Here is a 27,196-nt window from a genome sequence, read left to right as displayed (position 1 = left end):
TCTGGTGTCGCCTGCACTCTGGCGCTATCTGCAGCACACAGTGAGTCACCGCACTATTATATCTGGATTTCTGCTGCGCTGTTCGCCAAAGACTGAAAGAGTGCACGCCATTTGAAAATGATTTTTCTTTATGTGTGTGCGCTTGCGCAAAAGCCACGCTTATGTTTTTTTTTTTTCTTGTTTATTGTTAAGGTGGAGTTTTATTTTTATTTTTTTAATTGTCAGACAGAATCATGGGTTTCAGGCTGGAAATCAAAGGGTTGATGCTAAATGTTGTCAGTGTGTCTTCAGGGGGAGAAAGTGGTGATTGGAACAGCCTTCAGTGGAGATGTAGGTGAAAGGAACAGAGGTCAAATTTGGCAGAACAGATGGAAGTGGGTTTTGCTAAAAGGATGAAAATGGCTGTGGCCATCAAGTAAAGTCAAAAATAGAATATATGGCTCCACAGTTATTGTTTGGGTGGAGTTTTATTTTTATTTTTTTTAATTAAGCTGACTGTATTCCCCACCCATGGGCGCAGGTGTGTCTACCTGCCATGGGAAGTTTCGAACGCGGAAGTTTGTAGGACTGTCATGGTTGCAGGGAGAGTGCGGCGGACTGGTTTAGCTGCTCTGTAAAACGAAATACGCAAAACAGCATCTTGTTCGGGCGCTGCGCCTACACAGGTTTTCTGGACTTCCCGACCCGAGTCGTCAGCCGTACAACGACCCAATGGCATCTCCCGGACCGGGGAGTACCACCGGCCCGGTGCAGGGAGCGGGGCTCGGGGAGAGCCCGTCGATGAGCACTGAGAAACTGAGCTCCTCGGCTGTCAATCGCATGTTAATGGAGTTTCTGATTTACTGCGGGAGAGCCGTGTTCATCTTCTACCCCGTATACTTGACGGGTTACCTGGGCCTCAGCATTAGCTGGGTGCTGCTGTGCATGTTTGTGCTTACTTGGTGGAAGAAAAATCGCCAGTGGAAGGACGCCCGGATCGGATCGGCTATTGACTTTGTGGACAATGAAAAGCACACGATCAACACCGAGCTGAAAGGTTCCCTACAAATGGCATCTTGGGTAGGTTATGTGTTAATATGTGTACAGTAAGAAACTGTCGCTCTGCGTCTGTTTTGCTTTAGAGCACTTCAGCAGCCTGGCAGCAAAGCCTTTCAGGTCAGCAGCTCTCCAGTCATGGTAGAAAAAGCTACCATGTCATTTATTTGTTTAAAACTGTAGGAAATAGTATCGTTCTCTCTTGCACTGTTTTGCATAACAAGACACACTCAGGCTGGTCCATTTTTTATTGCACCACACTCACCCAAAAGAGTGACTCATGGCACGCAACAAGGGTTAGGACAGACAATGAAATAGGTTTCTTCTAATGTTACAGGAGTTCAGCACGCACAGTGGCTGTGAAACCAGGTCAGATTTTACTGATGGCTGTAGTTCGTGTCTGACAGGCTTATCTGTTCGTGTGTCCATGACCATGAAACTTGCTGATGACAGAGCCCCTGATGACAATTAAATCAAAGTCTCAGTTCATGCAAGACATATTTTAAATACAGCACACCCGAATTCTCCTTTTAAAGCAGTTGGATGAGTTCATTTTAAATGAATTATATTTGCATGACTAATTCTATAATTGTATTGTATAATTAATAAGTAATTCATCTTCTGCACTCTTCATGTCAGCATGTTGTGCAGACAGTTTCAACGGAGATTATGTTTACAAAACCACTTCTAACTTTAATCTATTTTTTCCTAAAGGTGAATTTCACTGATGTGGAGAAGGCTCAGTGGCTTAACAAGGTATAGTACTGAAGTTCACTTACTCCACCTCATCTGAGCTTTATGAGGTATGACACCAAGTATGTGTCCCATCAACACTCTGGGGGGGTTCATTGATAAATTAGCTGAAAGCAGACTGAATGAGTGATGATCTTTCATTTAATTACTGTTAAAAGAAATCGTATTAATTGGCTGTGACTTTGAAATGATAAACAAAAGTTTAATACTATATGCCTTTTCGAGTTCACCTAATTTAAAAGTACACTGTAAGTACGATTCCATTTACTGTTTGATCAAGGTGTTTCCACATGGTGTTTTTTGTTATGTGTTCAGGTGTTGGAGCAGGCGTGGCCCTTCTTTGGGATCTACATGGAGAAGTTATTAAGAGAAAACATCCAGAAGTCTGTCAGGACCTGCAGTACTGCACTCAAAGCATTTACTTTTACCAAGATCCATTTTGGACACGTAGTGAGTTGCTGTGATTTATGCACCATTCCTTTTTGTACTGCTTCAAGTCCACTTTAATATGCAATGAGTTTTGTGACTGAGTGAGTTTCTTTAAATGCTTCTTTATTTTCAGCCTCTCAAGATCACTGGAATAAGAGCCTACACACATGAAGTGGAACATAGGGAAGTGATTCTGGACATGAACTTAAGGTCGGTCAAATACATTTTTAAAATGTAAATTCCAAGTAGTCTGCATGTTGTTTTCTCTTGCTATCATTTATGTCTGACCAGCTCAGTTCACTCTGCAGTTATTCTGGTGATGTGGACATCGATGCTCAGGTGAAGTCAGCAATCACAGCTGGTGTGAAAGGACTTAAAGTGAGCATCTCATTTTTCTGTCTTCTCTCTTTCTATCTGCGTCATGTTCTTACTGTTCTTCTAAAACTTTCTTTAAATCTTCCAGCTCCATGGGATGATGAGAGTTGTTTTAGAGCCTCTTATTGGTCAAGCACCTCTGGTGGGAGGAGTCACTTTTTTCTTCATTCGCCGCCCTGTAAGTGGCCATAGATTTTAATCCGTTATGTGATTAACATTGCTTAAATCTCCAATTGATCTCCAATTGATTTTTTTTCAGACACTGGAAATAAACTGGACTGGCATGACAAATGTTCTGGACAGCCCTGCTTTTGGGTAAGAAAATCCCAGCGGTGCTTTTAAATTGAATCATTCTCTTGTTGTCTCTTTAGGGTCATCCAGACTTTTTGATATTTATTTGTCTCACTCCATCTTTTGCCTTACAGTTCACTGTCAGAGGAGACTATCGTAGACATCATCGCTTCTCTCATGGTGTTGCCCAACCGCATGTGTATTCCCCTCATAGACCAGGTCAAAATGGACCAAATGAGGTTTCCACTTCCTCGTGTAAGTACCATCACATTTCCAATTCACACATTTAGCTTCACCTTATAACCAGCAGCTACTTGGATTTTTTTGAGTAAGCACAGTGAATTTTAAGACAACATACATTGTATATGTATACTTTTTGCTCTTTTAACCTATTTTTACTTGTTAATTATACAAAGATTCTATCATTAATATGAATCATGTGCTTTTTCTTCCTAGGGGGTGGTGAGGGTCCACTTGCTGGAGGCAAGAGATCTGGTGGCTAAGGATACATACATGATGGGTTTAGTGAAAGGCAAATCAGACCCCTATGCCACACTCAGAGTGGGCAACATACACTTCAAAAGCAAGACCATCAAAGAGAATTTGCACCCAAAATGGAATGAAGTGTATGAGGTAGGCTAACACAAACACACTTCAGTGACACGCACTTTGATTTCAGTAATGGGATTACTATTTGATTCTGCTGTTTTTGTCCCTCTTTTAATTCTCAGACAAAATTGATTTCAGGTCGAATCAGCTAGTTTTTAGAACGATTTCTGCACAACCGTCTCTGATCTGCCTAAAACATTTTGAACTTATATAATGAAAGCTGTGAAAGTTTTGCTTCACACATCAAATCATTTTCAACAGTATTTTTTTCAAAATTGATTTTAAAACATATTTTAACTGCAGATATTTATCAAAAGTATTTTCTCTTCAGTTTGTGGTAAGGACCCGACGCACACAAAGGTCTTTGCTGTGCTGATGTTTTATTATATATGGAGGCACGCTTGCATCAGGAGGCCGCTCCTTCCTCAGCTCCTCCACTGCACACTCACATCCCCACCATCCCCACCATCTCCACCATCCCCAGATATATAGAGAGAGCGACAGTCGTCAGTCACAGCACGCACCTGTCTCCTCTGCCACACCTACGCAGGACAGACAAGATAACATTTTAGGCTTTTATCTTTAACAGTCTTTGAGATATTCATGTTCAAACATTGCCTCAGATTGTACACAAAAAGGCCTGACAGTGGCTCAACAGACCATTTTCCCAAAAATATATATTGAAAAGTATCTGATATGCAAAGCTAAAATCTTTCAAGAATCATTGTATATGTTAAAATTTGTAAAATTTGTACGTAACTCGGAGATGGTTGAGCAGATGGCCTGCGCAGATTTGATGCGATCATCCTAACACAGACATTTTTCTTACACTGTAATCTCGTCTGCATCATGCTATTGAAGACAGAGATGCTTGTTTTTGCTTGTAAAAAACAAATAACTCATTATTTGAAGACTACAATTTATTAGTATCTAATATCCCATTTTCTATAAGTAATCTACTAAAAACCTTACCCATAATATTCTAAGAAGTCAGACTCATTAAACTTGAAAGACATTTTGAGATATCTTTGTTTTTTTTATGCAGTTTGTTGTCCATGAAGCGCCGGGCCAAGAGCTGGAATTAGAGCTCTATGATGAGGACACAGACAAAGATGATTTTCTTGGAAGGTATTTAGCATACTTCTGCCATTTTGTGTTACCTATGATTTCTTTGGTTCTTAGCCCTCTGCTGATATCAGTAAAAGGCTGATAGGTTGTTGTTGTCATCCCGCCAGCCGGGCAAAGGGGGACATTGCCTCAGATTGTACTGGTGCAGAGCCACGTCTGCCTCAGTGCATTTTAAGAACCAGGCAACAGTTTGAAACTGTTGAGGTCTTTTTTTATGGTCAGAAAATCGTATTGGACAGAATCTGTGGATAGCATCAATCATCTTGTATTAGTCCTTCCCAGAGTCATTGACATCAGTGGATTTGTAGCTATGAAAGTGATATAAACACGCAGTTCTGACGCATTGTTGACATTATGTTTTTATTTTACATCTATTTAGATATAACCTCGATTTGGGAGAAGTGAAGAAGGGAAAACAAATGGATCAGGTGCGCTCTTTTATCCTGAATAAGCTCAGTAATCTCTATAACACAACATGTCTTATCAAATGCTCTTGTATGTGTTACTATTTTCTATAGTTTTGTATTTACATTAAAGCTTTTGAAACATCCTCTTATTCTCCCAGTGGTTTGCTCTGGAGGATATACAGCACGGTGAAGTTCATCTTAAGCTCCAGTGGTTTTCCCTTCAGACTGACACCAGCCTGATGAAGGAGGTACAGCAGCCCAGTGTTTCTTCAGTCTCGCGTTCATACATTTTACTTTGAACTAAAAGCTGCGGCGGGATGTGCACTGCGCTCAGCTGCTCCATAAATCCCATTATTTTCCCCTCTCCAACACTTTCTTCCAGTCCACCGACAACCTTGCCTGTGCTATGCTTGCAGTGTATCTGGACAATGCCACTGATCTACCAGTAAGTATCTTCTAATGGGAAATATTGCTGTTGTTGTAAGGCATTGATTCAAGTGTGCTCAGCCATATTCTTCCACGTCTGTATAGAAAGATGGCCGTGAGGCTGCAGACCGTCATAAACATGGGAAGAACCCCAAAGAAGAACGGGTAAGACGAGAGCGTCGTTGCATAACTGATGCCAGTTAATAAAATTGGCGTCATTTCTGCATTTTCAACATTTCATTTTGCTTGTTCAAAAAAACCCAAAACACATTACATATTTTTTTTCCTTCTTAATGATAAATCGAGAAGATGTTTGCCTCAAAGTCTGTCGTTCACATACGCAGATGGTTGTTTTCTTTGACTGTCCAATAAAACTCGGCTTCTGTTTCATTTTAACACTGTGCAGTTGATAGCGCTTTCGTATCTTGATGTCTCGGTCAGATTAGCTTTCTCTTGTAGTTCTAGGTGTGGTTGTGTCTGAAAGCTGGTTCTTCCAGTTTGTCTGGTGCATGCCTGTCATTTTGTATGGGTGTGTTATTGTCAGCTAGTTTTCATATCACGTGAGGCTTTTCCAGGTTAAGTTTCTCACACTCGCACAACTCGTCAGGACTGTGCTGAGAAAAACTCAAAACTACTACAATTTTAAACTAGTTGTAGAATGATGTTTCTAAGGTAACAATATTCACATTTTTCTTAGACTTTATGAATAAATATGAATCCCATCCATCTGATATTTTGGGCAATTATAGGAAAGTGTGGGAATTATTTAAGAAAACGTTTTTACTCGGAGCGTTTAAGCTTCCACTTTGTGCAAGGTGGCATAATTTCATTGCCTCTGACTGTCCTCTGCTGGTCATAGGATGAAAAAGCAGTCAAAAGTGTGTGAAAAGTAAAGTGTGAGAGAACACTGAGTGTCTTAAGTTAAGGTTTCATTATCCTGAAATGCAAAAAAGGAGGGTTGGCCATTGTTTTGTGTGTGTGTGCGCGTGTGTGTGTCCCCGTGCCTCTAATGAATCTCAGCTTACACTTCTGTTTCCCACACGTCCCAGTTTCTGTGGTGTGTTTGCATTTAATACTGGGTTGAATTCATAAGATTCCAGTCTGCTTGTTGACAAACACCCAACGTTTGTAGAACCCACATAGAATTTCAATGACAGAAGGCAGACTGCCACCAGGTGTCACATACTGCAGCCTGCCTGTCAGGTATGCAGTGATCCATGAGATAAACGCTGTGTTTAGTGAGATTTCCTGTGGCTTCTGTCTCAGTAGAAGCTGCTCATGTTAAATACAGTAGAGGAATCCCAGAAGGTGATGTTCACCTTGTAGCTATTATTATCTAGATCTTATGTGGATTTTTTTGTTTTGTTTTTCATCATCCATCCATCTTCTTCCACTTATCCGGGGCCGAGTCGCGGGGACAGCAGTCTAAGTAGAGAAGCCCAGACCTCCCTCTCTGGGAGGCATCCTTGTTAGATGCCCAAACCACCTCAAGTGGCTCCTTTCGAGGTGGAGGAGCAGCTACTCTACTCTGAGCTCCTCCCAGATGGCTGAAGGTCTCACCCTATCTCTGAGGGAGAGGCCAGCCACCCTTCATAGGAAGCTCATTTCTGCTGCTTGTATCCGCGATCTCGTTCTTTCTGTCACTACCCACAACCTCATAGATCGACCGGTAAATTGTGAGCTTTGCTTTTACAGACAGCTCTCTCTTCACCACAACAGCATCCGCATCACTGCAGCCGCAACACCAATCTGCCTGTCGATCTCCCGCTCCCTACTCCCATCACCCGGGAACAAGACCCTGAGATACTTAAACTCCACTTGGGGCAGGATTTTTTTGTTTTCTTTTTTCACAGTTTACACAATTACTTCGTTATTCTTAATATATATATATATATATATATATATATATATATATATATATATATATATGTGCTCCTTTATAGACATTTTTTGTTCACTGTGGTTTTGCAAATGGATGGCATGTGTAAAAAGGATGAAATCAAAGGTAAACACTGACTTAAGCTCACAAGCACAGGTTTGGCCACAGCTGAAGAATTCCTACCGTATGTCTGTGAAGGTTCTCAGTCATCCAGGTCATCGTAGTCTAAGGAGCTTGAAAAGAAAAGTGTCTGGACTTCTTTAGGTTGCTTGAAGACGTTTCACCTCTCATCCGAGAAGCTTCTTCAGTTCTAGGGTCAAATGGTGGAGAGTCCCACTGGGTTTAAATCTGGGACTCTCCACTATTTTACCCTAGAACTGAAGAAGCTTCTTGGATGGGAGGTGAAATGTCTTCAAGCCACCTAAAGAAGTCCAGACGCTTTTCTTTTCAAATTCATACCGTAATTATGACAAAATTTCACACGAAAAGATGTACTTTTATTAGAGGTTTACAACTGCAAGTTGGTCATTCTGGTATTAATGTTGACATAGAAGTCAGTAATTAGAAAACTGATACTCTCACTGTCTCACTGATTTGCTTTATTTTCAGCTCACAAAGAGAGTCGCCTGCCCCAACTCCTTTGTTGAATTTTCCATTGACAAGGATGTTAAGAAAAGCAAGGTATTGCTCTCACTTAAACATGCTGATACGTCATTTTCTCCTTTAAATGTTTCTGTTCTTTATATTCTTGTTCATATGTGATGAATCCAGATGGTTAGACTTGCTGATTTGCTACCGTTTATCCACTTTACAATTTTGTTTATATACAGTAGTTATGTTTGAGAACACTTTGTGTGATAATATTTCCCCTTTGTTCATAATGTAGCAGATTATTTTTTTAAACCAGAGAATGGTCTACATTGAGGAGCTTTATTATGAAACATGTTAGAAAGCATAGCAGGTATATTTCAAGTAAATTCTCACATACACAAAAATCCCACTTGTGACAGAAACGTGTCTGTCTGTGGATGTCTCAACAACCAAACTTATTTGTTATTTCCGTGAGAAGAAGAACAGAGAACAGAGATTATCTGTATTTCACTGCTCCAGATCCTACGAGTCACAGTACTGTCAACAGCATATTTTAAAAGAAAATATTAGTTGTGTAAGAGGGCATTTAATAAATTCACTTTAAGCCCAACATAATTAAACCTGAATGAAGTACTACAGCATTTGGGCTTGTTTTTTTTTTGCCAAAGTTCAGGTGTTAAAACACACTTTAGTCATTTCTAGTTAAATCAGAACTTTTAGTTTTAGGACTGACTTAGCATGGGGAAAAAAACTAAAGCCCACCAGCAACTCTAAGCATTATTTTCTCTAAAGTGGCCTAAAATTAAAAATGTTTGACTATTTTTGTTCTAGAAGCACTTTGACCTTTGATCAGTAATATATATAAAGTCTGTGTTGTAAAAATATTTCCATTGCAAACAAGTAGCACAGTAACTGTCTTAAAACTTTTTTTTTTTTACTACTCGATTCACTGTTTCCCAGGTTGTGTATGCTTCCAAAGACCCGGTGTGGGAGGAGGGCTTCACCTTCTTTGTGCGTAACGTCAAAGCGCAGCAGCTCTCTATTCAGGTTTGTTTTCTCTCTCTGGCAAAAAAAGCAACAAAGCTATTTTTTTACTTTTTTTTTTTAAACATTTTTTAACAGAAGTAAAGGTTTCTAATTGTTTTTACCATATTCTTCAATCATTATTTTTCCACAACTACCTTATAATTCTAAATCATATTCTGAAACTAGATTCTTTCAATCTGTCTGATCTCCTCATGAGGTTAATGTAATTTGTATTTTTCATATTTTCTTTGTTCATGTGTGGTTCAGGTCAAAGAGCCTGAGAAGAAGAATCCACTCGGTGTTCTCAACTTGCCCCTCAGTCGCCTCCTCAACACCTCCAACCTGACTCTAGACCAGCGCTTCCTGCTGGAGCGCTCTGGAGCAACCAGCCAGATCAAACTGAAGGCCACTCTGAGGGTGGGCATGCAAACATACACCCAAAGCAAATTATCTCTGTTGGTTTCCCCATTGTGTTTTCCACCTCTCTCATAAGTGATGGTTTTAGCCACAGTAGCACTGCTCATGTCTTCAACTCACACAGATTCTTAAATTGGAAGAGCCTCCACCCAAGCCTATCGTCAATCCTCCTTCAGAAGTCAAACAGCAACAGACCAAACAAGCAGGGAATACCTCAGTCTCCAATCCCTCCAACGCTCCATCCTCTTCTAACGCAGTTTCCTCCAAAGAAATTCCTGTTGTCTCTACTCCGAAACAAGTGCCAACTTCACCAAATGAAGGTTATTTAGCTCAACGCCGTGGCTCCTTCCAGGCGCCTGAAAACAGGAAGGAATCATCGTCATCAGCAAACTTGCGTCGGTTCGACTCTCACAGCCTGCTATCGGAGAACTCTATTGCTTCATCACGATTCGACCTGTCAGATGGAGCCACCTATCCCGAGTGAGACTTTGTTCTCTGCATGTTCTGTTAATGTCGACATCTAACCTTTTTAGAAATATGGTGAACTGAGGCAGTTGCTGCATTTTTGAAAGAGTAGAAATAAAAGTGACCTTTGCATATTTGTTTCTCTTTAGGGCCATTAGGAATCATCAGGGTTCGTTTGGAGAGATTGAGCTGGTTATACGCTACGCAACCCTGAGACATAAGCTTGTTGTCGTTGTTAACAGTTGCAGGTATGTCCCAAAAATCTGTCTTCAATAGTATTTAAGGCAGTAAAAAATGTAATTAAATATTCAAAACTTAAATACCGTGGTCTGTACCACACAGGAACCTATTCCCCTGCAGCGAGAATGGCACAGACTCTTACGTCCGCCTGTATCTCCTCCCCGACCAAACCTGGAAGCATCGTAAGAAGACGCATGTCAAGAAGAGGACAACTAATCCTGTCTTCAATGAAAAGTACGCTTACCTGATTCATTAACCATCTTGTACTAATTTTTTCAAATAGGAAGAATTGATAATTTATAGTTTGCAGATTGTGTATCTTTAAAGCTCAGCCATTGACATGGTTTCCTTTTTGTCCCAACCTGCTTTCATCACAGGGTTGAGTTTGACGTCTTACTCGAGCAAGCACAAACTAGGAAGTTGGATGTATCTGTGAAAAATAACAAGATGTTGGTTTCCAGAGAGAGAAAGGACATTGGCTCGGTGGGTAATTATACTTATAGATCAGATGAGCTACTCATGTGGTAGTGATTCCCTGAAAATATAAATAATAAAATATGTAACTATGTACAATGGGGAGGAAAGCATTAGAGCCCCTGCTGAATTTGCAATTTTGCTAACTTAGAAAGAAATGAACACACTCTAATATTGATGCAGAAACACAGAATATGAACCGAAAGTCCAGAAAAGAAAGCATTACATCAAAGTGATAAATGATTTACATGTTGGTGGTATGTTTTAGGTCACTGTCATTTTGGAAGACCTATCCACGACCCACCTTCAGTGTTCTGTCTGAAGGAAGGAGGTTCTTTTATGGCCCTGTTCATCGACCCCTTAATGTGCTGAGATCGTCCTGTACCCTTGGCAAAAACAAGGGAAAAAAGTCTCAAAGTATTATGTCTCCAGCTCCGTCATACTCAGCATTTCCTTCCTTGTAAACATGGAGGAAACTGATCCTGTAGACAGGTGTGCTTTATAAATATAATGAATTGACATCAGTAGTATCTTGATTGATTAACTGTAATCACAGTAAATTTGTAGCAGCCAGAATAATGGCTTGGTTTTAGGCAAATACTTATTTCAGTCAATGACATGCAAATCAGTTTATAACTTTTATGATTTTTTTTCTGGATTTTTGATAAATATTATGTCTTTAAAATGAAACTACCATAAAAAAAATTCAGACTTTATTTCTTTGTGTGAAACTTACTTCCCTTTCTATATTTCTGTTCCTGACCTAAGCTTTAAAACTACTTGCAGCCGTCCAGTGCCACTCTTGGCCACCTAGTAGATGAACCTATGGTATAAATTTGAAATTCCTAGGTAACTTCCTTCTTGAGTTATCACATTAACAAGATTCTCAAAAAACTTGACTTTTGAAATGCACATTGAGGTTGAGGTCACTAAGATTCAAAATTCATACAAGATTTTGAGGAGATGTAGTATCAACTTGAAATTCCTACATCGCCACTGGTGTCTGCCTGACGACAAGACCCCAGAAAGCCTTTTACAGCTGTGGGGTAAAAGGTTGTTAGTGAAACTGCTCGGTGCACGGTGATTTGTCGAACAAATATGCAACCTTTCATTTTCCAAACGGGCTCATAACAGTTTTCTTTTTTATTGATCCCTTTCATGTCAAACTGTCTTTGGCTGTCACTCTTTTGCAGCCTGTTCCAGATAATTAATGACACTTTTGCTTCTGTCCACAGATAATAATAGATCTATCAGAAATGGATCTAGTCAAAGGCATCACAGCGTGGTAAGGGGACACTTTTCTTTTTGCATGGTTTATGTGACACTAGCTACAAACAAAATGTTAGTAATTCCTGATGTGTCGCTCTGATTGCCCCTTTGCTGTGGGGCACTTTTTTCCTGTTTCTTTTTTTTATATAACTTCCTGGACTATTGCTGCCGTTATGGAAGTTTTATAGCAATGTAGCATAAACAGTTTTTGTACAAATTCCCAGATGAGTGTAATTGTGGAGGGCATAGAGCCTATCTGCCTGATGGCAGAAGGGAATTAAAACAATAGAAGATAACCTTTGCTAATTTTTATTTTATACTTATAATCACATAAACGTGTGATATTGCTTTTCTCTGAAGGTATGAGCTCACTCTACCCGGGCTGAAGAAGTGAGTGTAACATGTACAACTGAGAGAAACTTCAGCTTGAAAAGCTGCTGCTGCAACCGCTGCAGAGAAAATGACAGACGTTCATACTCCTTACTCATCCGAAACACAGCAAACCAAGATTTATTTGTGTGTGTGTGCTTTTTTTTTTTTTTTTTTTTGTAACAAAAAGACCCTTAATAACAATGAAAAAAAGGTTTGTGCAAGCAAAGCAACGCCTATATTTTGGTTATTTCATCTGAACCAAAGTTCATCTTTAGTGTTATATTGTAAATAGATTTATTGACAGTTTTTATGTGTGTATATATATTGGGGCAAATCAGGTAAAAGCCAAATGTTTGTTACAGCAATGTAGATGAGTGAGTGCATGGTGAGGAAGGATTACAGACTTCGATAAACACTGAAATGCACGAAGTCCCACTAAGCAGATTTTACATCGAGGCAGCTGAGCTGTTCTGCAGCTCATTGGAAGTAAAACTGCATCCAAGAAGGGCACAAGCCAAGTTCTTTGGCCTCAGTTACTGACTCAATAGGATGTCATTCCTTTTAAAGCTAATCTTCTCAGACCATTCAAAATAACATCTCAGTACGCCGTCACTCTCTTTATGAGGGACTACAGTTCTGAGCTAAGTAGTTAATCAGAGGTTTGACATAAACACTTTAAAGAAAGATTATTTTTTTTTGTATTTATGTATTATTTAAAAAAAATCTCAATTGTAGTTGGTAAATTTGTTACAACAGGTGGCAGAATATTTTTAGTAGAACTGTCTTCAGACTACCAGAGATCTATAGTGGATGAAGACTTTGTCTTGGCTAATAGTTTGATGTTTTTCTGTTTTACATTAATTATTGAGCAGGGAAGCTGTTCCCAGTTGTTGTTTTTGAGCTGAAACTAAAAGGGACATTCATTTTCAATTCATATTCATGGCAAATAAATATCTTCAAACTAATACATGGTTGATTTGACATCATTTCAGTGTGAAAGTGTGATTGTGAAAAGAATAAATCTCTTCAGGCAGATTCCCAGATGACCAGCTGGGGGTATAGAGTCCCTATTCTCCCCACTGAACGCAGGGAGTATGTAATCAGTCACGTTTGTTAGTCTGTTTAGCGTCCACAGCTTTCCAAGATATCCTTTTCAAATTTTGTGTGATGGTAGATAATATGCATATCCAAAAATAAAGATTGTAAGTGTCATGATCTTGGGTCTGGTGAATATTCTCTATTTTGTGGCTCTCGTGGCGTAGTCTTTTGTATTTGTAGCTCCCTAAGTTAGCTTTTGTATTTTGTCATTTCTAGGCTTTAGATTTTGTTACTGTGCCTCCCTGAATTCCTTGTGTTATGCCTGGTCGCCCTAGTTTCCATGTTCGTGAATTTCTTGTTTTACTTTGACAGTCCTGCGTTCGTCTATTCTGTTTCACTTTCTCCCTGTCTCATGTGTGTGATTAGTCCCAGCTGTGTTCCCTGTTCCTGTTTCCCTCGTTACCCTCTTGTGTATTTTGCCCTCTGTCTTCCTTTATCTGTTGTTGGTTTGTCTGATTGTGTCCCTCCATGTTTCCCGGTTCCAAGTATCATACAGTGTTTTGTAGTTAGTTTTTCCAGTAAAGAAAAAAAAACGTGCAAAATTGTGAACCGCGTTATAGCGAGGGACCACTGTATTGCTATTTTATTGCTTATTATATTCCTCGCACTGTTTGCAATTTCCACATGCTCTTATATGAGTGATAGAGTGCAGTACTACTTTTCAAGGCTGACTGTACTCTGGGAAAGAGTCGCTAGGGGGCAGTACCACCACATATACAGAGTCGGCTTGCTAATCTAAACAGGCGTTCCTGTTTAGGTGATTTGTGATCCTGTTTAGTTAAACATAACATAACACCGAAGAGGAAAAGCAGTTGAAGCGTACATGCGCGTGGGTCCTCTTGTTCACAGGCTTTAGGGCGAGTTAATTGGTTACCTAGCAACGGCGCTGAGTTTCTCTAAAGAGTTTATGATAACTATGAACCTTTACAGATAGTTTAACACATGTAAGTAAGTGTTAAACCAGGGTTAACACAGGTACGTTCAAAATACAACAGCTGTCTGTGTCTTCTGATACAGCATCATCGCTGTCAATTCACATATCAATTTATGTTGAACACTACCTGAACAATGACTCAGCAGGCCAAAACTGAGGGAAACTGAAGTGCCTTTAAAAACAATCCCTCCAACAGTATTGTACACAGCTCTTTCATATTATTCATGATATGCAAGCTTTGATATATAAGTGCTTGAAAAATTATTTGAAAGGACATTAAGGTTTGTATGCAGAGAAGTTGATCAGCGGTCCACTCCCCTCCCTGGACTTAATTGCCAGCTCAAGATGTCTCTCCAGAGCCAGGGCAAGTATACAGGACCACCTCCATCCTAACACCACCTCTTCAACATCCCGCCCTCTGGAAAAAGGTTCAGATCCATCAGGTGCAAAAACAACAGACTAAAGAACACCTTCTTCCCGATGGCCGTCAGAACTCTTAATGCAAACTAAGAGTGAGTAAAGACTTGTCCAACACATCCACTCTGACACTGCTATTGATCATCCATGTGCAATATCTCAATCTTTCCATGTTCTGTGCAATATTTTTTGGGCTCATGTGCAGTATCTTTGGTATGTGCAATATTTTCCGGTCTTGTGCAGTACTTTGGTCTCAGTAGAATTACCATCTCCACCCTAAATGACCACAGCACCTCCACCCTTATTTATTTATTATATTTTATAATTGTCCTTGTATGCAGACCCACAATCAGAATCAGAATCAGAAACTTTATTGTCATTGTCACGAGAACAACGAAATGAAGAATGGTCCCCGATCATTGCATCATCCCTAGCAATATCAAAATATAAATAAAACAATAAAATTCAATAAATAAAATAGATAGAATACTTAAAATACTAATAAGATGTAACAGTAAAACATTCACATACATTCCCACACACATGCTTCAGGCCGTGCATAGATTAACACAAGAGTGGCGTGATGGACATTTTTTTTGTAGTATTCAGATGTGTTATTGCAGTTGGATAACAGCTGTGTTTGAGTCTATTAGTCCTTGCTCTGATTGCCCTGTACCGTCTGCCTGAGGGCAACAGTTCGAACAGGGAGTGGCCAGGATGTGAGGTGTCTTTTATGATGTTTTGGGCCTTTTTAAAACAGTGGGCATTGTGTAGAACTTCCAGTGTGGGGAGAGGGCAGCCAGTGTTTCTTTTTCAATGTTTCTTCCTTGTCTTTATGTCAGTGGCTTCTATCTGCTCCTTTGGCCAGCTTATTATCCCAGCAGGATACCTGATCACGGGCAGGGCGTAGGTGTTCTTACCATTCAGCTGGCTCCTCAGGAATTGCCTGACCCTCTGCAGGTACTTGGTGGTTGCAGCTTTCCTAACGGCCTCTTCATGGTTCCCATTTGCCTGTGGGATCCCCAAGTACTTGTAACTGTCCCCAGTGTATGCAATGTTTCCTTCTGGTAGTTCGATCCCCTCAGTTCTGACTACTTTCCCTCTCTTTGTTGTTGTTGTTGTTATCATCCGACTACGTTTCTCCAGTCCGACTGACATTCCGATTTCATTGCTGTATATCCTGGTGGAATCGATGTTTCATTCACTCTTGGCATACAGCTTGATGTCATCAATGTACAGGAGGTGGCTGAAAACTGGCCCACTTTTCATCAGGGTGCCCTGGTTCCTCAACACCTGACGCGGACCTTGTTGATCTGGGTGACATCCGATCCGGCATCCCTTCATATTTATCTGTCTCGCTCATGTCTGCGGTAGGCTCACTTAGCATACAGTGGCTTGCAAAAGTATTCGGCCCCACATTTTGTCACATTTCAGCCACAAACATGAATCAATTTTATTGGAATTCCACGTGAAAGACCAATACAAAGTGGTGTACACGTGAGAAATGGAACGAAAATCATACATGATTCCAAACATTTTTTACAAATAAATAACTGCAAAGTGGGGTGTGCGTAATTATTCAGCCCCCTGAGTCAATACTTTGTAGAACCACCTTTTGCTGCAATTACAGCTGCCAGTCTTTTAGGGTCTGTCTCTACCAGCTTTGCACATCTAGAGACTGAAATCCTTGCCCATTCTTCTTTGCAAAACAGCTCCAGCTCAGTCAGATTAGATGGACAGCGTTTGTGAACAGCAGTTTTCAGATCTTGCCACAGATTCTCGAGAAATTTAAAGCAGGCTTAGGCTACAAAAATATTAAAATAAGTTGTCATTTTAAAAAGTTAAATAAGCCATTTGATACATTAAGCCTTTTTGTTTTCACCTCATATAAGAGAGCAAATAAAATTCTATGTACCATGTGATCTCATAGGTGCTGAATCAAGTTGTGCTAAAGTGGTGTGGTGTTTTTTTATGTGTTCAGGTGTTGGAGCAGGCGTGGCCATTCATTGGGATGTACATGGAGAAGCTACTTAGAGAAAAGATCCAGCCATCCATCAGGTCCTCCAATCCTGCACTCAAAGTGTTCACATTTACCAAGATTCATTTTGGATACAAAGTGTGTGGTTTTGATTTATGCACCATTTTTATTTGTTCTGCTTCAAAAATTCAGTAACATTCATCATTGGAAGTGCATCATAGGTGATGTATTGTGGCCGAGTGATTTTTTTTTTATTTTTTTTTTTTCAGCCTCTCAAGATCACTGGAATAAGAGCGTACACACATGAAGTGGAACATAGGGAAGTGATTCTAGACATGAATATAAGGTTGGTCAAACACATTTTTTCACCTTAGTTTACAAAGTAGTAATAATAATAATAATGGATTGGATTTATATAGCGCTTTTCAAGGCACACAAAGCGCTTTACAATACCACTATTCATTCACTCTCACATTCACACACTGGTGGAGGCAGCTACAGTTGTAGCCACAGCTGCCCTGGGGCAGACTGACAGAAGCGAGGCTGCCATATCGCGCCATCGGCCCCTCTGGCCAACACCAGTAGGCAAGTAGGGTAAAGTGTCTTGCCCAGGGACACAACGACCAGGACAGAGAGCCCAGGGATCGAACCGGTGACCTTCCGGTTACAGATGCGATTCCCAACCCCCTGAGCCACACGGTAGTGTGATGTTTTCTCTTGTCATCATTTATGTCTGACCAGCTCAGTTTACTCTCCAGTTATGATGGTGATGTGGACATGAGCACTGATGTGAGCCTGGCAATCACAACTCGTGTGAAAGGACTTAAAGTGAGCATCTCATTTTTCTGTGTTCTCTCCATCGTCTATATCACATGCTTACTGTTCATGTAAAACTCGCTCTGAATCTTCCAGCTTCAGGGGATGCTGAGGGTCATTTTAGAGCCTCTTATTGGTCAAGCACCGCTGGTGGGAGGAGTGACTTTTTTCTTCCTTCGCCGCCCTGTAAGTGGCCAGAGACTTTCTCACAGCCTTATTATGACGAGTGGAGCCTTGTAGTTAGTAATGTTTAAAACTCTGCACATAAACTGGACTGGTACGCCAAACCTTTTGAGCATCCCTTCTTTAAGGTCTCAAATAATATTTTAAATATTTGAAATGAATGATTTTATTACTCGGTGTTTACTTGTTTGGTTGCTGTCCTCTCTCATCACATCTTTCACCTCACAGTTCACTGTCTGAGGAGACGATCTTGGATGCTATAGCTTCCATCATGGTGTTGCCCAACCGCATGTGCATTCCCCTCATAGACAAGGTCAAAGGGGACCAGATGAGGTTCCCACTTCCTCATGTTAAATATTTTTGGAGTTATTTTCATCTTATAACTTGCAGCTACAGTAAGCAGCAGTTCACATTAAAAAACAGAATCCTATCAAAATAAAAAAGTATAAAAATTTTGAATGTTGTTTTGACTATTGCTAGTTTTTTGCTCTTTCAGTTTACCTGACTGTTAATGTGAATACTTGTGCTTTTTCATCTCAGGGGGTGGTGAGGGTCCACTTGTTGGAGGCCAGAGATCTGGTGGCTAAGAACACACACGTGATGAATTTAATGAAAGCGAAATCAGACCGATATGCCACACTGAGAGTGGGCAGCACGCATTTCAAAAGCAAGACTGTCAAAGAGAATTTGTTCCCAAAATGGAATGAAGTGTATGAGGTACACAAACACACTGCACTTATCCACACTTTGATTCAGTAATCGATTACTGTTTGATTCTGACACTCTTTTTTCCCTTAACAAAAAAATGTGTCACTTAATTCTCATGGACAAACTTGAAAACACAATTACGTGGAGTTTGTTTGCATTTTTGCTCAGTATCTTATATCCACTTTTTCTTAATGTAACCCACTGAAATCCCATTCAGTGAAATTTAATCAAAATACTTGAAAGACAATTAAAACATTGTTGTTGTTGTTTTTGTGTGTGCAGTTTATTGTCCATGAGGCCCCGGGGCAGGAGCTAGAATTAGAGCTGTGCAATGAGGGCGCAGACAAAGATGATTGTCTTGGAAGGTAAATCGAATATTAAATGGATTTTGGCCAAATTCTTTAATGATAATAATAATGATGGATTGCATTTATATAGCGCTTTTCGGGGCCCTCAAAGCGCTTTACAATACCACTATTCATTCACTCTCACATTCACACACTGGTGGAGGCAGCTACAGTTGTAGCCACAGCTGCCCTGGGGCAGACTGACAGAAGCCAGGCTGCCATATCGCGCCATCGGCCCCTCTGGCCAACACCAGTAGGCGGTAGGTGAAGTGTCTTGCCCAAGGACACAACGGCCGGGGCTCGAACTGGCAACCTTCCGGTTACAAGACAAACTGCCAACTCTTTGAGCCACGATTGCCCCATCTTTAGGCAGCATCTGCCAATCAGTCATCAGTAGATTTCTCGTTGTAGTGCCTCCTGTAGTCACTGATGTCAACAGATCCAACTTAAAGACAGTTTTATCACTCAATATTCAACATATTTAATTTTTGTCCATAATATGTCATTTACTTGTATTTGTATAGCACTTTTCTGGTTTTACTGGCCATACATGACCAATCAAAGCTTTCACGCTTCTGGGTCGTTTGACCCAGCATTTTCTGTTTCTGGTGTTTTTGTATTATTCTGTATTATGATTTAGGTTCTGATTCCTTAGTTGTGCTGATTATTATTATTATTATTGTAATCTTCATGTTAGGGTAGGTTTAGTTCAGTGTCTTGTCTGTGCCTGCCGTGTTTCCTGTGTTAATTTGAAAGTCCGTGTCTCATGTCAGTGTGTGTAGTTTTACTTTCTTTTTAAATGTAGTGATATGATTATTGCTTTGGTATGCATTTCTGAGCCACGAAACTGATTAAAATAATGATCTGTCTGAGTTCTGATGTTATTCTACATTTCTTGTCTAATTTAGATATAACCTTGATTTTGGAGAAGTGAAGAGGGAGAAACAAATGGATCAGGTGAGCTTTTTTAACGCTAATAAACAACTAATAGCAGTATTTCTGTGCTAGAGGACATTGCAGGATTTATGTAGTGTTCAAGCTTCTGTTATAATTTCCTCTAGTTCTAGATTTGTATTTAATCCTTTTGAACATCCTTTTACTCATGCAGTGGTTTCCTGTGGACAGGGCACTGCATGGTGAAGTTCATCTTAAGCTCCAGTGGTTTTCCCTTCAGACTGACACCAGCCTGCTGAAGGAGGTACAGCAGCTTAGTGTTTCTTTGATGTCACTAACATCAGGATTTTATTATTCATCTTTTAACTGCCGCTGTAGGTAGCTCAGTGTCCAGCTGCTATGTAACTCACGTTCATTCTCTCTCCCAACTCTTCCTTCCAGTCCACGGACAATTTTGCCTGTGCTGTGCTTGCAGTGTACCTGCACAGTGCCGCAGATCTACCAGCAAGTATCTTCTAATAGGGAGTATTAGAAAATACTGACGTAAGTCAGTGATGCAAATGTGCTCAGCTGTATTTTTGTACTGCTCTACAAAAAGATGGCCGTGAGTCTCGAGAAAAGTAGTTTCACTTTATTATCTTCTAATTTTATAAGAATATTTGGCACCAAAGTACAGTATTAGAGCGCTTTATATTTAACTGAGTGTTGCGCCACTGAAAAACAGTAAAAGTGTGTTTATTTGAAATTAAAATTTGACATAGGTATATAAAAAATTCAAGCTTTGTTTTACTCATTAAAAATAACAGAGAGTGATATATTTTACTTCTCGGCAGCGAGCACATAAACATCTAACTTTCTGTGTGATTGCACATATTGTTGTTAAAACCAGCCCACTGGTCATGATGGAGATATTTTTTCATCTGATATCAGATAAAACTGGCGTCAGTTCTGAGAATGCATTTTGTAATTTAATTTCTGCTGCACTAAAAAAGAAAAATAAATCACATAAATTTGTCGTTAATGAAAAATTTAGATATTGGGGGGGGTGTTAAATTTATTTTCTTTCTACTATAAAATTGTCCAAAAATGTAACTCTCTTGAACAATATTTCAACTTTGCTTTCGAGTTTGTGGCTCATAACAAAGGGCAGTCCTTATCTTTCATTGGTACTTAGCTTTTCTTTCATTTTTGTGTCCTAGAGTTGATGATGCTTTTGAATGTTGATGTCTCAGTTTGATCAGGAGCTTTGTGTTATCACTCCAAGTGCTCTTGTGTCTGTGAAAGCTGGCCTTTTTGTCTGGCAAATGCCTCTGATTTTACGTAGCTGTGTTACTGACAGCTGGTCTTCCTCCTGAGCAATGTTCAGGTTACGTTTGCTAGCATAAAGAAGAATGCAGAAAGTGAACATAGTCGGGAACTTTTGAGGAAATTAGAACTATTAAATCTTTTTTTAAATCAGACACACACTGACACATTACCAAGGTTGCTATACTCACAGATCTTTTTATAGTTACATGGTATTATGTGTGAATCCATTCATCTTGTTATTTAGGCACTGGCAGGCAAGGAGCATGTTTTCACAGAGACCAGCTAAGCATTTCTCAGTTCTGTTGCCTTCAGAAGCATTGCCTCTGACTGCCCTCTGGTGGCCATAGTGTGACAACGCAATAACACAGTGAAGTGTGATGGAGCATTGTTCTGCATGAAAATCATGTTTTTCTTGAAGGATGCAGACTTCTTCCTGTACCACTGCTTGAAGAAGGTGTCTTCCAGAAACTGGCAGTAGGACTGGGAGTTGAGCTTGACTCCATCCTCAACCCAAAAAGGCCCCACAAGCTCATCTTTGATGATACCAGCCCAAACCAGTACTCCACCTCCACCTTGCTGGCGTCTGAGTCGGACTGGAGCTCTCTGCCCTTTACCAATCCAGCCACGGGCCCATCCATCTGGCCCATCAAGACTCACTCTCATTTCATCAGTCCATAAAACCTTAGAAAAACCAGTCTTGAGATATTTCTTGGCCCAGTCTTGACGTTTCAGCTTGTGTGTCTTGTTCAGTGGTGGTCGTCTTTCAGCCTTTCTTACCTTGGCCATGTCTCTGAGTATTGCACACCTTGTGCTTTTGGGCACTCCAGTGATGTTGCAGCTCTGAAATATGGCCAAACTGGTGGCAAGTGGCATCTTGGCAGCTGCACGCTTGACTTTTCTCAGTTCATGGGCAGTTATTTTGCGCCTTGGTTTTTCCACACGCTTCTTGCGACCCTGTTGACTATTTTGAATGAAACGCTTGATTGTTCGATGATCACGCTTCAGAAGCTTTGCAATTTTGAGACTGCTGCATCCCTCTGCAAGATATCTCACTATTTTTGACTTTTCTGAGCCTGTCAAGTCCTTCTTTTGACCCATTTTGCCAAAGGAAAGGAAGTTGCCTAATAATTATGCACACCTGATATAGGGTGTTGATGTCATTAGACCACACCCCTTCTCATTACAGAGATGCACATCGCCTAATATGCTTAATTGGTAGTAGGCTTTCGAGCCTATACAGCTTGGAGTAAGGCAACATGCATGAAGAGGATGATGTGGACAAAATACTCATTTGCCTAACAATTCTGCACTCCCTGTATGTGCAAGGGTTTATTTCTGGTTTAAATGTTGACAGTGGCTCACAGAAACACAGACTCAGCTAACAGTAGTTGTAAACTAGAACAGATGTTCTCACTGCCTCACTGGTTTGCTTTTATTTCAGCTCACAAAGAGAACCACCTGTCCCAACTCCTTTGTGGAAATGTCCATTGACGACGACGTTAAGAAAAGCGAGGTAGGTATTGCTAATACGCCATTTCCACCTTTAAGTGCATATGTCCTTTTTTCGATTATTTTTCTTCTGTAAAAATTTAAAACACTGGTCAGTTCATCTGCTTCAGAGATTGCAGTTACATCCACACATCACAGTGACCGTCTTGCTCTCTTTCCACAGGTTGCGTATGCATCTAAAGATCCAGTTTGGGAAAAGGGTTTCACCTTCTTTGTGCATAATGTCAGTGCACAGGAGCTCATTGTTCAGGTTTGTCATTTACTCCGTACTGTTTGTAAAATAATGTAAAATAAATAGTTTAAAACCTTTAATTTAATAACCTAATTAGAAAAGTAATAGCATGTTCTCACATTTTTTCCAGTTTTTAATCAGATATGTTCTTCATACAGTTTTTGTTTTGTATGCCTGTAAACCAATCATTCAAACCTTGATTTCTCCAGTGTGTTGCCAATGTTGCAACACCATATTCCATCTGATCTCTTCATAAGTTTAATCTAATCTTTGTTTTTTCATATTTTCTTTGTTCATGTGGTTCAGGTCAAAGAGCCTGAGAAGAAGAATCTAGTCGGTGTTCTCAGCTTGCCCCTCAGTCACCTGCTCAGAACCTCCAACCTGACTCTAGACCAGCGCTTCATGCTGGAGCGCTCTGGAGCAAACAGCCAGATCAAACTGAGGGCCACTCTCAGGGTGGGCATGCAAGGCTAAAGATCTCTTAGGTTTCCCTGTTTTATTTATTTTAGTTGTTGTTTTTGTTCCCCCCCGCCCCCATTGTGTTATTCACTAGTACTGCCAATACAATTCCTCATCAGCTCTGATGTAAATCTCACACAGATTCTTAATTTGGAAGAGCCTCCATCCCAGACTATCTTCAGTCCTCCTCCACAAGGCAAACAACAACAGGCCAGAAAATCAGGGTACAGCTCAGTCTCCAATCCCTCCAATGCTCCACCCTCCTCTCACACAGCTTCCTCCAACAATATCCCTGCTGCCTCTACTCCGAACCTGGAGGGAGCATCACCAAGCAAAGGCTATTTGGCTCAAGGCTGTGGCTCCTCCCAGGCGCCTGAAAACAGGAAGCAATCATCTTCATCAATAAACTTGCGTCGGTTCGACTCCCACAGCCTGCTGTTAGAGAACGTCATCAATTCATCGCGATTCGACCTGTCAGATGGAGCCTCCTATCCAGAGTGAGAATTGTTCTCTGTGTGTCCATTTCTGTCCTCTAATGCTGACTTTTAATATTTTTACAGATATAATGAACTAAGCGAGATGCTGCATTCTCAAAAGAACTGAAAGAAAGAAAAGGTGACATTCATATATTTATTTTTACCTCTAAAGGGCCATTAGGAATCATCTGGGTTCATTTGGAGAGATTGCGTTGTCTGTACAATATGCAGCCATGAGGAACAAACTCATGGTCTTTGTTAACAATTGCAGGTATGTCACAGCGATCAAGCAGCACCAGTTATGATTTGCATTTTTAGTGTGATGACATTAAACTCTTTTTCTAATAAGCACCATATGTTGAAATAATATATATATACACCTAGGTCCAGGATATTGAAAATATGTCATATAATATGTTTGCAGTAGCTGGTATAAGTCATAAACAGGCTTAATTTAAGAATATTAAGATATTCATTATTTTTGTTTTAAATTATCTGAACTCAACACATCAGATGAGAAAAAGGCAACAGTTAGAGATTGTAAATTGCACATATAATATACAGTTTTCTTTTAAAATCCTCTGTCACGCAGGAATTTATTCCCCTGCAGTGAGAACGGCACAGACTCTTACGTCCGCCTGTATCTCCTTCCTGTCCAAAGCTTGAAGCATCGCAAGAGGACCGGTGTCAAGAAGAGGGCGATCAATCCCATTTTCAAAGAAAAGTGAGCGTAATAAACTAATTCTACATATCCCGTTTGTTTTTTAAAAAACGAAGAGCTGGGAGTTTTAAAGTTTGTGCACAGTGTTACTTTCTTTTACTTTTCTGACAATCATCTTTTGTCACAGGTTTCAGTTCGATGTGACACTCAGGGAAGCACAAACTAGGAAGTTGTATGTGTCTGTGAAAAGTAACAAGATGTTGGTCTCCAGAGAGAAAAAGGGCATTGGCTTGGTATGTTATGCTACGTCAGGGTAAACGGCATTGATACCTTAAAAATAATAAAACTATACACTGAGGAATATTCCTATTTGTAAATAAACATTTTTATAGTAATTAGAGTGATATATGCTTCTGATAAAAATAATCTTAATTTTTAAAAACATATTAAGAAATAATCAGTATTGGTGTCATTAAAATTGAAACAAATATAATTACTATCTAATATAAACAACTCATTTTTTCTGATACAAGCTTTAAAAAGCAGTTTAATCTATTTGTTTTCTATCTATCTATACATACATATGAGTGTCAGTATGAAGCATCTTATAAGGGGCAATACTTGTTTCTGGGTTTTCACTAAAATAACCACTTTCAGCACCAAATACAAACTGGTGCTGGTTTCTTTGTTTCTTTGTTGATTGCAAGTCATGGACTCTAATGTAAAACCGTGTGTGGGTGATTATTTGTTTTTAGATATAGTCATGTGAATATTTCACACCTGTTTCTCTAAAGGTATGAGCTCACTCTGCTTGGGCTGAAGAAATCCATCTAGCAAGTGGATCTGAGAAAAGCTTTGCAACTTAAAAATCACCTCATCAGCCACTGCAGGGGAAACTGCCGACATGATGCTTGAAGAGTTTCATACTCCTTTATGGATTTTTTTTTCCGAAAGTAGCAGAAAAACTATCTTTGATCGTGTAAATAAGGAACACTCTGATCCCAGGCACAAAATTCATCTTCCAATCTAGTAACACTGGAGGTCTTACTTGAAACTGACACACTTAAACGTAAGATTAAAACAAGTTTGTGTCACTTTTTGTATGCAAGAAAAGACAATTTGTCAGAACTATAACTGATGAGATATACAAGCAAAAATCAGCTTGTTTTTCAATGCTAAATAATATTTTCACAGTTTCCATCAAACTGCAGTAAGTTGAGGACTTGACCATTAATGCTGATGGTTGATCAGACAGTACCACTAAGTTAATGAGTGTCATGTGCTCTTTGTTCAACATGTATCTGGTCCCACTATCCTCGCAAAAATGCAACTTGGACATAGCTTATGGTGTTAAGTTGGCAGTAAATGAAGTTGCTTTTGGTGACCATAAGTCACTCTTTTAATGTTCATTTTAACTAAGTATTAACAACGTGTTTGTATTAGGATCTGACATTCAATTGATGACTGTTATTTCAGAGATGAACGTTTGATCCTCTTCTTTATTTGAAAGATCCTCTCCACTATTATAATGAAGCAGTGAAAGGGACTGGATCTTTTTATTTCAGCCATCTCAATCTAATTGTGACAAGAATAATCCCAGGATGACTGTAATGTATTTCTCAATCATTTTGTAAATAAGGTGACCGAGTTACCATAAGATCCAAGTTCTCCTTATGTTCCTCAGCATGTGAAGATGGCTCTTAGTGAGCTGAGTCCTTTACGTCATTCTTTCCAGTTATTGTTAATGGCTTAGTTACAGTAATGGACTCGATAAAACCCTCTTCATACTTATTTGAGATTTTACCTCTTTCCTGTTTGGGACTTTTACAAGTATGGTTCTTCATTTCTAACTACCGTTAACAACTGTTTGAAGTAAGGTTGTGGCATTCCCCGTTTTAAGCATTCCGAGCCAGTTTTGTTACTTTAAAAAATGTAATCTTGATGCCAGTTCTGTTGGGAATTATCCATCTGTTTCAAAACTGCCATTTACTCTATCAGGAGATTATTAGAAACAGTTGTGGGGAGTCAATTGAGATCCTTTTTATACAAAAAACAGATTTCTGACCTGTTCCAGTTTGATTTTCCAAAGCAGCACTTCCTTGAGATTGAGAGTCTATAATACGATTCTAATGGTATTTGATTCAGGAAATTGTTCTGTACTCATTTTAGTTGATCTCAATAGAGCCCTTCATACCATTGACTATGGTATGTTACTTAATAGGCTTGAGGTTTCGGCTGGTATCTCTGGCTTGGTGTTAGACTTGTTTTCCTCTGATTTTTCAGACAGGACTTTCTCTGTTTAGGGTAAACAACATTTCTTCTCTAACCTGTGAGGTTCCACAAGGTTCAGTCCCCGGTCTCTTACTACTATATCGCTACATCCTTCCTTTAGCTGCCATCGTTCAACCTTTCCATTTCTTATTTATTTATGCTGACATTCAGCTGTTTTTGTCTTTTAAGCCTTACCGGCTCGAGAGGCTATCCACCTAGTTCAATGTCTATCCCAGCAATTGATTTGTTTTGAATTTCAACAAGACTGAGGCCATGATTGTAGCTCCTCCTGAACTACACTGAAAAACCAGTCAAGTGATTGCTTCCTTTTGCTCGTCCAGCATTCATAATTTTGGTATAGTATTTGTTTCTTCTTTAGGCTTTAACTTTTATATAAAATCTATTTGACATTTCTGTTTCTTTCATTTAGGTGTATAGTCTCCTCGGCTGATTCATGCAAACCGTAAACTCCTTTTTTACTGACTTAGTTAAATCATCTATTTTTCACATCCAAGATTTACAAAACGGTGCAGTCAGACTGCTGATGTGTTTTACGTGTTTTATGTGTGAAATTCACATTCTTGCACAGAGATCACTAAGTGAACAAGGTCTAGACTATTTATCTAAGCTTGTTTTTACTCCTTCGAGCCTTCGATCACAGACTCTGAATTTAATAACTGTTCCTTGTTAGCGACTGGGGGGGGGGGGGGTATTGCTAT

The 27,196-nt window shown here is 39.7% G+C and overlaps 2 protein-coding genes across 7 annotated transcripts; both read left to right on the top strand.

Moving 5' to 3' along the window:
• The first annotated feature begins 312 nt into the window (after nt 1-312).
• LOC146651587 (extended synaptotagmin-3-like) lies at nt 313-13,389 on the top strand. The gene is made up of 23 exons (XM_085384011.1): nt 313-1,059; nt 1,750-1,791; nt 2,104-2,238; nt 2,351-2,427; nt 2,526-2,595; nt 2,681-2,770; nt 2,852-2,907; nt 3,018-3,138; nt 3,340-3,516; nt 4,538-4,620; nt 5,000-5,048; nt 5,186-5,275; nt 5,410-5,472; nt 5,559-5,618; nt 7,942-8,013; nt 8,884-8,970; nt 9,217-9,366; nt 9,491-9,846; nt 9,981-10,079; nt 10,174-10,305; nt 10,449-10,554; nt 11,781-11,830; nt 12,175-13,389. Exons 1-23 carry the CDS (start codon nt 712-714, stop codon nt 12,206-12,208), a joined length of 2,547 nt encoding a protein of 848 aa, XP_085240137.1. The 5' UTR covers nt 313-711; the 3' UTR covers nt 12,209-13,389.
• Nucleotides 13,390-14,339: 950 nt separating this feature from the next.
• On the top strand, nt 14,340-27,196 carry LOC146651586 (extended synaptotagmin-2-like). 6 transcript variants are annotated; one of them, XM_085384018.1, is made up of 17 exons: nt 14,340-16,005; nt 16,617-16,751; nt 16,883-16,959; nt 17,372-17,441; nt 17,526-17,615; nt 17,841-17,945; nt 18,153-18,329; nt 18,603-18,685; nt 19,576-19,624; nt 19,776-19,865; nt 22,311-22,382; nt 22,542-22,628; nt 22,917-23,066; nt 23,211-23,566; nt 23,718-23,816; nt 24,138-24,269; nt 24,394-27,196. In XM_085384018.1, the coding sequence occupies exons 7-17, from the start codon at nt 18,213-18,215 to the stop codon at nt 24,521-24,523; spliced, it is 1,365 nt and encodes a 454-aa protein (XP_085240144.1). In that variant the 5' UTR covers nt 14,340-16,005; nt 16,617-16,751; nt 16,883-16,959; nt 17,372-17,441; nt 17,526-17,615; nt 17,841-17,945; nt 18,153-18,212; the 3' UTR covers nt 24,524-27,196. The 6 variants fall into 6 exon arrangements, with proteins under 6 accessions (XP_085240144.1, XP_085240142.1, XP_085240141.1 ...); XM_085384016.1 differs by having other exon boundaries at nt 17,841-18,007; XM_085384015.1 differs by having other exon boundaries at nt 17,526-17,925; nt 24,394-24,499; nt 25,001-27,196.

Source organism: Rhamphochromis longiceps, linkage group LG16 (genome assembly GCF_057381845.1).
Source record: "Rhamphochromis longiceps isolate RC_006_pf linkage group LG16, R_longiceps_female_GT1.1, whole genome shotgun sequence".
NCBI lineage: Eukaryota > Metazoa > Chordata > Actinopteri > Cichliformes > Cichlidae > Rhamphochromis > Rhamphochromis longiceps.
The sequence above is the reverse complement of the archived record's forward strand: the minus strand, read 5'-3'. Positions and strand labels throughout refer to the sequence as shown.

What these genes read in the sequence shown, in the direction of transcription:
- LOC146651586 (XM_085384014.1), top strand. Translation starts at nt 17,773, where the DNA reads ATGATTTTATTACTCGGTGTTTACTTGTTTGGTTGCTGTCCTCTCTCA. An exon ending in GCATTCCCCTCATAGACAAG is followed by an intron (nt 17,926 to 18,152) that starts GTCAAAGGGGAC and finishes TTTTCATCTCAG; the next exon opens with GGGGTGGTGAGGGTCCACTT. An exon ending in ACGACGTTAAGAAAAGCGAG is followed by an intron (nt 22,383 to 22,541) that starts GTAGGTATTGCT and finishes CTCTTTCCACAG; the next exon opens with GTTGCGTATGCATCTAAAGA.
- LOC146651587 (XM_085384011.1), top strand. Translation starts at nt 712, where the DNA reads ATGGCATCTCCCGGACCGGGGAGTACCACCGGCCCGGTGCAGGGAGCG. An exon ending in AGGGAAAACAAATGGATCAG is followed by an intron (nt 5,049 to 5,185) that starts GTGCGCTCTTTT and finishes TTATTCTCCCAG; the next exon opens with TGGTTTGCTCTGGAGGATAT. An exon ending in ACACCAGCCTGATGAAGGAG is followed by an intron (nt 5,276 to 5,409) that starts GTACAGCAGCCC and finishes ACTTTCTTCCAG; the next exon opens with TCCACCGACAACCTTGCCTG.